Source organism: Candoia aspera, chromosome 1, assembly GCF_035149785.1.
Source record: "Candoia aspera isolate rCanAsp1 chromosome 1, rCanAsp1.hap2, whole genome shotgun sequence".
Taxonomy (NCBI): domain Eukaryota; kingdom Metazoa; phylum Chordata; class Lepidosauria; order Squamata; family Boidae; genus Candoia; species Candoia aspera.
Genome location: NC_086153.1, coordinates 256,595,009 through 256,607,163, shown reverse-complemented (window position 1 = coordinate 256,607,163; position 12,155 = coordinate 256,595,009). Strand labels below are relative to the sequence as shown.

The following is a 12,155-nucleotide window of genomic DNA, read 5'->3' as shown; positions in this document are numbered from 1 at the left end:
ATTATATTTGTTTCATGGGTAGGCCTGTGTATACAGTATGCATTAACAGTGTTCTTAAACTAAAAATAAAAAATGAAACTTACCTCTTTAATGTGAAGTTGCCCGAATTTGAAATATATTTTTAAATAAATCATGATCTCCCAGGGAACCCCTAGTGACCTCTCGCAGAACTCGGGTTCCACAGAACCCTGGTTAAGAAACTCTGCTCTTGACTGACTACCTGGAATTTCTTTTGGCCTATGACTTCTCATGAAGCAAATGGGGTGCTGTCTGCGATGTCCTTGGCCACCTGCTGACTGGAACCTTGCCACTCTTGGCTCCTTCATGAAGCTGGAGGGGGGACAGTTTTCTGGATCTGGGAGAATCTAACACCTCATTTTAAGAAAGAATGCTGCCAGCAGCTTTGAAGGAGTCTGTAGTGCACCCACTCTGTAAGAGGCCCTCTCTGGATCCAGAACAACTATTTCCTGATCTCCAACCTTCCCTTTTTAGGGAAGGTTGTTGTGACAGTGGTAGGGAGTCAACTATGGAACACCCTAAATAAAACAAATTATCTGGACTCTTTTCAGTCAAGATTCAAGGCCGGACATGAAAAAGAGATGACACTCGTCACATTAAAGGGTGACTTTTATTGGGACCTAGGTAAGGGAAATGCACCCATTCTGGTCCTTTGATACCTTTTAGATTGCCCACAGGAGATGGGGATTGGGGGCACTGTGATTTATTTATTTATCAAATTTCTCCATTGCCCATCTCATACACAATGACTCTGGGCAGCTTACAGACAACAAAATTACAATCAGTAAAAACAGTATAATATAAAATCCATACAATATAAATATACATAAATACCAATAAAAATATAAATTCAGTAGTTCCACTCCTTTCTCAGTGGGTGTTTCTAAACTGGGTAGAGGGCAGGGGAGATATGCCTGGTGGCTACTCCCTTGTAGCATGCCACAGGGGTGATCCCTTTCTCCCCTCCTATTTAACGTTTACATGAAGGCACTAGGAGGTCATCCAAAGGACTGGGGTTTGGTACCATCAACAGGCTAATGATACCCAGTTTTACATGGCTACCCCAGGCCAATCTGTGATACTGCTGAGTCTTGTGAGGCTCTGTATGAGAAAGAACAGGCTTAAACTGAACCCTAGCAGGACAGTTAATATTTCTCTATTGAGGTTCTCTGTCTGCTCCAGTGGTGTATCTTGATAGGGAGCACTACTCTTGAAGCAGGTCTATGACTTGGAGGTCCTTCTGGACTCACAGCTCCTGCTAGAATAGTAGATGGAAGCTGCAGCCTGGGGTCCTTTGTTAGCTTGGGTTGTGTGCCAGTTGTGGCACTACCCGGGGCAAAAGAACCTTGCTACAGTGATTCATGCTGCCCATTTAGACTACTGAAATACACTGTGCATTGGGCTGTCTTTAAAGACCACTCAGAGGCTGCAGTTAATTCAGAATGCAGTAGCCCATTTGCTCCCGTATGTTGGGAGCACATTACACCAGTACTGCAGGCCCCACTAGGTTAGCACTAGGCTTCTAGGTGCAATTGAAAGTGCTAGTGCTAACCAATAAAGCCCTACATAGCTTGGTGCCAAATTATTTGCAGAACCACATTCTCCCACTGGAATCAGCCTGGCACTCTGATCTACCTGGGAGAAACTACCAGCCGTTCCCCATCTTACAGAAGTGAGGTGGGCTGAAGCTTTATGGTACTTCTTTTCAGTCTTTTGGAATGACCTCCCTGTGAATACCAGGTTGGCTCCCACCCTGGCTGCCTTCTGAAAGCATCTCCAAATGGAGACTTTTCCCCTATGAAAATGTAATGAAATTACAAATCCATTAATTCCTTGAATATTTAAGTAGTCACTGAGATGACAGGATGCAAATACTTACAGGACAACAAGGCTTGACAGATTCCTGAATGCAAAGTCAGGGATGTTGGTTATTTTATTGAGAGCCAAAGTTAAAGCCTGCAGTGAGGGAAGATTGCTGAGTGGAAAAACAGGAACTTCAGTTAAACTATTATCATCCAGCCACAGGTGACGTAGTTGAATTAGACCCTCAAAACTGTCTTCTGGGACAACTGTAATGTGATTAGCATCTAAACGCCTGAAGAAGAAGAACATGAACATTAAACAGAGGATGTATAACATGAGAAGCAAACTATTTAAAAAAATTTAAATGATTAGAAAGAAGTAAACATTTGAAAACGGGGGGAAGCCAGCCAAGAAACTCAGTCATGGACCTGATGGTCTTGCAATCCAACACAGTCCAGAGGGAAGGCAATACGTTATACACACAGTATAGTACAGTTTATCTATCAGAAGAACACAAAACCTACAATTTTCAAAAACAGATAATTGCCCAATTACTCATTGATTTAGTGACATACTTCTTTTAAGCAACTACAAGGCCACCTTCAGGGATAATTCACCTCTTACCTGTGCAAGCAAAAACTGACCTGAGAACATAATGCAAGTACTCTCTCAGCATACCTGAATTCAGTTTTCCAGACAAACTAGCTGGTATTATCAAGAAGCAGTATTAAGTGTTTTAACAGCTCTAAAATTTTCCCATTTAAAGGTGTTGGGGGGGGGGTTGTTGCACCTACATCACTACTGACTCTTGGCCACTGCCTGGAAAAGTCCCTGCAGTTTTCTTGACAACATTTTCAGAAGAGGGTTGCCACTGCCTTTGTCCTAGGGCTGAGAGTGAGTGACTGGCCCAAAGTCACCAGCTGGGTTTGTGCCTAAGATAGGACTAGAACTCACAGTCTCCCAGTTTCTAACTTGGTGCCTTTAAACACTGCACTAAATTGGCTCTCAATCTCTATATTAGAAACATTCATATAATCTAATACTAAAAACTTTATCTACTGTATTCATGTTAGAAAAAAATGATTACAATTAGAATGTTTTACCCACTGCATCAACTAATCATTTTGGTTTACAATGAATCTTGTAGCATTACCATAAAACATGCTCACTGTACATTACTTATGCTACTTCATAGTTCTTATAATAAATACGCATAACTATTGCAAAGGACTGGCATCAATTAAAGAACATAATTATGATTCTCCTTTGTGAAATATCAAACAATATGTGGTCAAGGCAACATTTTTGTTATAATTGTTTGTATAATTCTTTGTTCTATAATTGTAGAACTACAATTAAAATGACTATTCTTCCTAAAATTCTGTTCTTGTTTCAAATATAAATTGAATATAAACCTTGAATATAAATTGGTTTTGTACATGCTCCCAATGAATTAGAGCATTATCATTCTTGATATTAAGAGATTAGTATCTACTATACAAATCCATGTTTAAAATTTATCTTACACTTTTGAAAAAGACAGAAATAGTTCCTGTTCTTCCTTCTGTTTCTTGTTCACTCATGTTTTAAATATGTGGATATATACTACCAGTTTAAAAAATAGGAAAATAGAGGACTTCAGCTGGTAGATTTGATTATAGCTAGAAACTTATTTCTGCTGATTATAGTTTGGAAAAATATTTGTTCATAAGTTCCAACAAGATACATATTACTTTTTATCATTACAGATGGCAATGTCTCTGTTGAGCTTGGGGTTTTGTTGGTCTTTCTGAGAAAATTGGAAAAAATCACACAACTACCTCTGATAATTAATTTCACCATGGTTCTAGCATTTCCTTCAAGATGTATAAAATAGTAAAACATTAGGAACTCCTTCCTCATGCTTAACTAACAACTGTATACTTCTAGAGTCTCATCACCATGGGGTTGGTTATGACAAAGCACTGAAAAACTAGGGTTTTTTTTTAACCTTTTACCACTAAATTTCTTTAAATCAATAATTTTAAAAAGTGTAGTGAATAGCATTTGCTGAAAAATTAACGTAATAGTGAAGACTTGAATCCTTAAGATTTGGCTTATATTATTCCTTCCTTTAATGAAGTTTTCTTACTAAATGATTTCTGCCTATACAAATATCCTTTTTGATAAAAACAGTGAACAAGTAAGTTTAAAAAAAAATTCCCCTTAAAATTACAGTAGACTGTTATACTCTCCTAAATTATGTCTTTTCTTTTCTCTTATATAGCTATTATGCTTTTATTATATATACAGTACTTACGCTTTTTACTACACTTTTGAAAATGGTCTGTGTTTTGTTGATGAACTATGTTTACAAAAAATGAAAGAAAAAATGATGATTATAAAGTCAAATTACAATTTATGTAAGAGCTTCAGCTTTCTCTGAAACATTTGGTCATAAGCAATCTATTTTAAATTCTAGTCAATAAAATTGTGGTCAGCTGGCAAAATGTCAATTTTATTTTTAACGTCCCATCAGATATCCTTCAACTATTTCCAAAGCATATAAAAGCAGCCAGAACAAGCCAAGCATCAATTATATCTTATTGTAGGATACAAATGAATGAATGATATGCAGGAACTTGCCAAATTGATAACTTATTCCCAAGAGCATAGATCAGAACTGACAGGCAATGAACACAATAGAAGGCTATAACAGCATCCTTTGATAAAGTGTTTTCCTGGCAAGATGAAGAAAGCAATGCCAAGCAAGTGTATTAATTCTCTGAAGGATGTCCAATTACTTCTGGACAAGAAATTTAGAAGGAACTTATAATCATTAACAGAAGTTACTGTCATGTTCCCCGTTGCAAGGCATCCATGCATCACAACAGGGAACATGCCTTTCAGAAAGGGGGAAGGAAGGAGGAAGGAATAATCCTAATCCCTTAAACACTTTAACACTAATCACAAGGACAAAGGAGGCACACCTTTGCCCGGACCAGAGGAGCCATCAACATATCGCCCGAACATCTCCACATTACCCTGGGGGACACACCTGCACCAGACATGGGAAGGAGACAGAGGAAACCAGCGATGATCCTCATGATCGCCTATTGCCAGACCGGTATCGCTTCCAGATCGCCCATCAAGGATCTGGATCCAGCTTGTGGGACAATGGGGGGGGGGGACGGCAAGGTCCGCACCGCGGGTACATACGAGGTACCCTGCAACCACGCCCGCATTCCCGTCTTTTTGCGTGTATGCACTCTGTACCCAATAAACGGAAATCCTTAGCCCCATCTAAGTGAGTCCGTGTCTTATTGGGGAACAAGGCAACCCTGACATAAACACGGGAATCGAGAAAAAAAATTTTCTGCCAGCACCAATCCAGATCTCATCTGTGAGGGACCCGATTTGGCGATGGACAGAATCAACCAACAGAGCGGCAGCAACCCAAGGACTGGCGACAGGTCACCCGGCTCCACGGAACGAGCGATTGGCAGGACCCATACCCCCCAACACCACGAAGTCTGGGTAGGTTCGGGATCGAGCTCGGAGGAGGAGACCGGGAGGAGCGGGACTCTCGAAGCCACCAGAGAGTTGCAAGGTGAGTGGGTCACCCTGGATGAGACGGCAGGATCCCTGCCCAGAGCGTTCCGGCTGTCGAAAGAGGTGAGAGAACAGCGGTTCCCGACAACCCCAGGACCTGAGGGAAGGCGGCGGAGCGGACAGCCCACGGACGGCTCCCAAGCTGATGAGCGGCTCAGCACGGTGGAATCAAGGCTGGAGTCGATAGAACAGCTGCTCCTGAGGTTGGCAATCGGGCGGGAAGCCCGAGGGAGAGGTGAGCCAGAACCAGGCTCCAGAAGCACATCACCCCCCCCCCCAACCTCCAAGACGAGACATCTGGGGCGGGGACGGAGATGGCAAGAAGCTGAGCCAGCGCCGGGTAGAGATCTTCGCGCCGAGCTAACAAGGAGGTCGCCTCCCCCCCCCCATCCCGGAAACGCAACGACTGGGATGAGGCTGGAGCCGGCACGAGACAGGAGCAACGCCGCCCGGAACCCGGCCGAGGGAATCCCCACAGGGAGAATGGAGAACCCCAGCAGCCCGGGAGGCGCCCAGATGCTCAGAGGTGAGGTGGAGCCCAGCGGGAGCAGGAGTCAAAGACCTCGGGGTCAAGTTCGACGGAGACCCGACCACACTGTCATTCTTCATCACAAACACAAAAAATTACATGGAGGAATATGGACCATATTTCCGATCCGAAAAAGGCAAAATCAATGCCATAGCAAACAAACTAAAAGGAAGGGCAGCTGATTGGTACGTACAGCTATGCCAAGCAGATGCCCCAGAACTCGATCACGTCGACAAGTTCCTCTGGGCGCTCGATCTACATTTTAGAGATCCCCTTGAGAAGGACAGAGCAAAAAGAGCCCTAAGGGGAATCAGCCAGGGGCAACGCTCCATGGCAGACTATGCCATGGAATTCCAAGCCCTGGCTGGAAAGGTGGAGGACTGGTCGCAATTGACCCTGATCGAGCGTTTCAAGGAAGGTCTGAACCTGAACGTTTTGAGGTGGGTGTTATGCAGGGACGACCCAAACACTCTCATTGAGTGGATACGACTAGCCAGTAAGGCGGAAAATGCCCAAGAAACCTTCCTGCAAGCAAAGCAGACAGCCCTGCAAACAGCAACGGCGAGGGGACTCCGAACCGCGACCAGATCGACGAGAGCAGCACCCCAATCCTGGAGGGAGGAGAGGGAGCGACGGTTTGCCAAGGGGCAATGCCTCCGTTGCGGAAAGGAGGACCACAAAGCCGCAGCCTGCCCGAACGCAAAAACAAACAACAGCAGACTGAGGAAACCACTGGGCAAACCACCAACACCGCCCAAAAAGATGCCAGCGGCTAGTGGGGAAGTCGGACTGAAAGCCTTACCCTACTCCATTGAAGAGGCAGAGAGCGATGAAGATGAGCCGGCGGGAAACGCCAACCACCTGCCCTAAGAAGCGCCAGAGGGCAGGTGAAGAAGCAAGAAGGGCGCAGTGACAGCTGGGTGAGTGCAAACTGCCCCACCTTGTACGTCAAGGTTGAATTAAAGTCACAGCTGAAGTCCGTCGAAATTTGGGCCCTAATCAACTCAGGCTGCTCCAGGTGCCTAATGCACCCGGACCTGGCGGCCGATTTAAACCTCCGCTGCTATCCACTTCAGCACCATATAGTGTTTACCCAATTGGACGGATCAGCGGCGGGAGGGGGCCTGGTCACCCAATACACCGACGAAGTGGCGCTGCAGCTCAGCAGCCACCGGGAAAGACTGCAATTTGTCGTGGCACCGGTGGGCCAACCCTTAATAATCCTGGGTATCCCGTGGTTGGTACGACGGAACCCACACATCAATTGGGAAACCAGGACAATCACCTTCTCAGACGGTTCCTACCAAGCGCCTACAGGGGATCAGGTCCCCCGTGCTGTGGTGGGGAGGGCGGCGTCCACAACAACGCATCTGGAGGCAACAGCCCTGGAAGGCTTGCCAAACAGGTACGCGGAGTTCGCAGATGTGTTCGGGGAGAAAGAGGCAGACAAACTCCCCCCCCACAGAAAGACGGACTGTGCAATAGAACTGGTTCCGAATACACCCTTACCAAAGCCCAAAATTTATGCGATGACCCAGAAAGAGCTGGCAGCATTGCGGGAGTTCGTGGACAAGAATCTAGCACGCGAATTCATTGAGTCCACTAACTCACTGGTCGGAGCCCCAGTCCTTTTCAGGGAGAAAAAGGATGGGCCATTAAGGCTCTGTACGGACTACTGCAGCTTGAATGCCGCATCCATATCAAACAACTATCCCTTACCCCTGATCAAGGACATCCTAGCACACCTCTCTAAGGGCAAAACATTTTCCAAACTGAACTTGCGGGAGGCCTATTTCCGTATACGGGAGGGGGACGAGTGGAAGACGGCTTTCAACTGCCCTCTGGGGTCGTTTCAATATAAGGTGTTACCATTTGGTCTGGCGGGAGCACCAGGGGTATTTATGCAACTGATTAACGAGGTCTTGCACGACCACTTGTTCAAGGGGGTCCTCGTCTACTTAGACGATGTACTAATATACTCGGAGACGGAAGAGGAGCATGAACGCTTGGTTAAGCAAGTGCTCAAGAAACTCCGCAAAGTAGAGCTATTTGCCAAGCTCTCTAAGTGCGAGTTTCACAAATCACAAATAGACTATCTCGGTTACAGAATCTCTGCGAGGGGCATCGAGATGGACCCAAGTAAGGTCCAAGCCATCCTAGCATGGGAGCGCCCACGCATGAGGAGGCAACTACAAAGTTTCCTCGGATTTATGAATTTTTACAGGGGTTTTATCCAGGGACTGGCAGAAATTGTGCTGCCTCTAACCAACCTACTCCGAACAAAGGGCTTGGGAGACACGCGCAAGTCACGAAACCCGGGAGCGCTCCTGAACTGGACTGCTGACTGTCAAAAGGCTTCTGATCACCCCAAAAGCCTCTTTACAGCAGAGCCAGTGCTACAACGCCCTGACCCCACCAAGCCTTTCGTGGTACAAGTAGATGCTTCCAATTTTTCCATCGGGGCACTCCTGCTTCAGCGAGATTTTGACAATCAGCTGAAGCCCTGCGCATACCTTTCCCGCAAGTTCTCTGAAACGGAACGGAGATGGCACGTATGGGAAAAGGAGGCTTTCACCGTCAAAGCCGCCCTAGAGGCATGGCGGCACCTCCTGGAAGGGGCCACTTGCCCCTTCGAGGTCTGGACGGACCACAAAAACCTAGAGGCTCTCAGCACTCCGAAACGCCTCAGCCCCAAACAGGTTTGCTGGGCGCAGTTTTTCAGCCGCTTTTATTTCAAGCTAAAGTTCATACCGGGGAGGAAGAACTTCTTAGCCGACACTCTCTCCAGGCGACCCCAGGATGCCAGTCAGGCATCCGACATTGTAGGCACTGTGTGGACCGACACACAGCTGGGTTGCCAAGCCGTCACGCACAGCCAAACCGGAACACAGCACACCCCAGCGCAGCCACCCGCAGAGGGAGGGAGACGCATGTCAATTTCACCTAGCTTGCAACAACAGTTCGCTCAAGCCCTCAAAACAGATACATGGTTGCAAGCCAACCAACACAATGTATCTTTTACAAACGGTTTGGCTTGGAAACAGAACAACCTGTACGTGCCAGAGCAAATGCGAGCGGAGGTTTTGAGCCGTTCACATGACGACAAAACGGCTGGGCACTTCGGGTTTGTAAAAACGCTGCATCTAGTCAGACAACAAGGGACGCGGTGGCGCTGCGGGTTAAACCGCTGAGCTGTCGATCGGAAGGTCGGCGGTTCGAAACCGCGCGGCGGGGTGAGCTCCCGTTGCTCGTCCCAGCTTCTGCACACCAAGCAGTTCGAAAACATGCAAATGTGAGTAGATTAATTGGTACCGCTTCGGCGGGAAGGTAACGGCGTTCCGTGAGTCATGCTGGCCACATGACCCGGAAGTGTCCTATGGACAACGCCGGCTCCAAGGCTTTGAAACGGAGATGAGCACCGCCCCCTAGAGTCGGACACGACTGGACTTTACGTCAAGGGAAACCTTTACCTTTACCTTTTAGTCAGACAACAATTCTGGTGGCCCACTCTTAGGAGGGACGTAAAAGAATATGTCGCTGCTTGCCCCACATGTGCCATGGCCAAACGAAAAGTGGGGAAGCCCCAAGGACTGTTGCAGCCGGTAGCAAGCCCCTCCCGCCCCTGGGAAGAAATCTCAATGGACTTTATTGTGGATCTACCACCCAGCCAGAGAAAAATGGTTATCTGGGTGGTAAAAGACTATTTCTCCAAACAGGCACACTTTGTACCCTGCGCCTCCATTCCCTCCACCCAACAGCTGGCACGCCTCTTCCTAAATCACATCTACAAATTGCACGGCGCCCCCTCCTGTTTGGTGACGGATAGGGGCACACAATTCACTTCCAAATTCTGGAAGGCATTTTTAAAATTAATTGGAACCAAGCAAGCAGTGTCCACTGCTTGGCACCCCCACATGGATGGCTCTACGGAGATTCTTAACTCCACCCTGGACCAATTCCTACGATCATTTATAAATTACCAGCAAGACGACTGGGTAGATTTGCTCCCCTTTGCCAAGGTGGCATACAACAATGCAGTGCACCAGAGCACAGGTCACACCCCATTCAAGGTGGTATATGGTAGAGACTTTGTCCCGATCCCGGAATTGCCACAACCGGACACCCCGCCTTGTTCCCCAGATGACTGGGCGGCGCAACTGGCCACGGTTTGGCCCGTCATCCAGCTGGCTCTCTCAGACGCTCAAGCAACCTACAAGCGGTTCGCAGACAACCACAGGGCTGCATGGCTGAACTTCAAAGTGGGAGATAGGGTCTACCTCTCCACTAAGTTCATTAAGTCTCCGCAGTCCTCGAAGAAACTGGCACCCAAATTCATTGGCTCGTTCCCAATCATAGAGATAATCAACCCAGTGACTTTCAAGTTAGAATTGCCACACAACTTGAAACGCATACACCCGGTATTCCATTGTGCCCTACTGAAACCAGTCACCGCTTCAAAGTGGCACAACAACCCCCCCCCGCCCCTGCCCATCATGATAGATGGACAACAACATTTCAAAATCAAGGAGGTACTGGACTCCAGAAGGCTAAGGGGCACCCTACAGTACCTGATCCGCTGGAGACATTTCCCCCACCCAGAGTGGGTGCAGACTCGAGATGTCTCAGCACAGCGGCTTGTCAAATGCTTCCATGAAGCATACCCTGACAAACCGGCACCTTGAAGTTTTTTTGGGGGGGCAGTATGTCATGTTCCCCATTGCAAGGCATCCTGTCATGAGTAAGGATGGCGAGCAGGGGGCTCCCTTCCAGACTGTTAAGCGCATGCGTAGCACTGAGGAATTGGTGAGCCATTCCAAGAGGCACAGATTGGGACCGCCTTAACCTGCGAGGTTTATATGGCTGGGTTTTTCCCACGCTTGTTCAGTTTGTTAGGATTACTGTTATGTACTAGCAATAAACATTAGAGAACAGTTCCTTGTCTCAGAGTGTTTCCTGGGAGTCAGGACATATCCATGCATCACAACGGGGAACATGCCTTTCAGAAAGGGGGAAGGAAGGAGGAAGGAATAATCCTAATCCCTTAAACACTAAAGCAATCACCAGGACAAAGGAGGCACACCTTTGCCCAGACCAGAGGAGCCATCAACATATCACCCGAACATCTCCACATTATCCCGGGGGATACACCTGCACCGGACACGGGAAGGAGACAGAGGAAACCAGCGATGTTCCTCATGATCGCCCATCGCCAGACCGGTATCGCTTCCAGATCGCCCATCAAGGATCCGGATCCAGCTTGTGGGACAATGGGGGGTGGTGGACGGCAAGGTCCGCACCGCGGGTATATACGAGGTACCCCACAACCACGCCCGCATTCCCGTCTTTTTGCGTGTATGCACTCTCTACCCAATAAACGGAAATCCTTAGCCCCATCTAAGTGAGTCCGTGTCTTATTGGGGAACGAGGCAACCCTGACAGTTACCTTGTAATAAAATTCAAGCACTAAATACCAAGTCAATAATAAAAAATAATCAGCAGCAAGAATAAAATAGCAGTATGAATCAAGAACTTCTAAAAAGATTATGCCTTATTGTCCCTTTACATGTTATACTTCCACACAATTAGATTCTCTATGACTCTGTAGTGTAAAGATGATATAATGGAATACAGTGAAGAGAAAAGAAGACAACAGAGTTTTAATTACACAGGGCACAAACTAACAGCTTCCTCTGTTCTGCTCATGGTAACAAACACTGATTTAATATTTCATGGCTTGTCAATCATTTTACACTTTGTCCAGGAAACCCACCTGGATTATTCTATTCTTGAATATAACACAGTCACCTCAAATAAGCCTAAAGTTTGGCCTGAAAGTTGTACAGCACCTGATAATACAGACAGACCTTTCAGATAATAGCTCTTTGATCTAAAAAGCACATTTTCAATCTTTCATTTGCGCAAACTGTTCACTGAACAGCTTCCAGCTTCTGTAAGCAAGCAAGCAGGCTGTTTTTATTTTTATTTTGTTAGCAAACAGTTGTGCTAATATCAGGAACTGTAAAAGTTTTGCAAACAACTTTAATAATAGCTCAAAAAAGATTTAAAAGTTTAACAAAAAAAAAAAATAGCCAGCTTTTCAGATAATGTGTATCTCAATAACTCAAAAGCTACTAAAACATACACTCAAGGCAGGAAATTAAACTATCCTTGGTAAAATGTCAAAAGCTTCTGAGGAGGAAAAATGTATTTTGTC

The 12,155-nt window shown here is 46.4% G+C and overlaps 1 protein-coding gene and 1 long non-coding RNA gene across 3 annotated transcripts in view; one reads left to right on the top strand and one right to left on the bottom strand.

The window, feature by feature from the left end:
- The window catches only part of LGR4 (leucine rich repeat containing G protein-coupled receptor 4), a 122,249-nt gene that overhangs the window by 39,254 nt on the left and 70,840 nt on the right, over positions 1–12,155 (bottom strand). For both annotated transcript variants that reach the window (XM_063289554.1, XM_063289555.1), the window contains exon 5: positions 1,898–2,113. In XM_063289554.1, coding sequence (XP_063145624.1) covers positions 1,898–2,113 — 216 coding nt within the window. The remainder of the gene's footprint in view (positions 1–1,897; positions 2,114–12,155) is intronic.
- The window catches only part of LOC134487636 (uncharacterized), a 129,918-nt gene that overhangs the window by 78,804 nt on the left and 38,959 nt on the right, over positions 1–12,155 (top strand). The gene's annotated exons all lie outside the window — the stretch shown is intronic.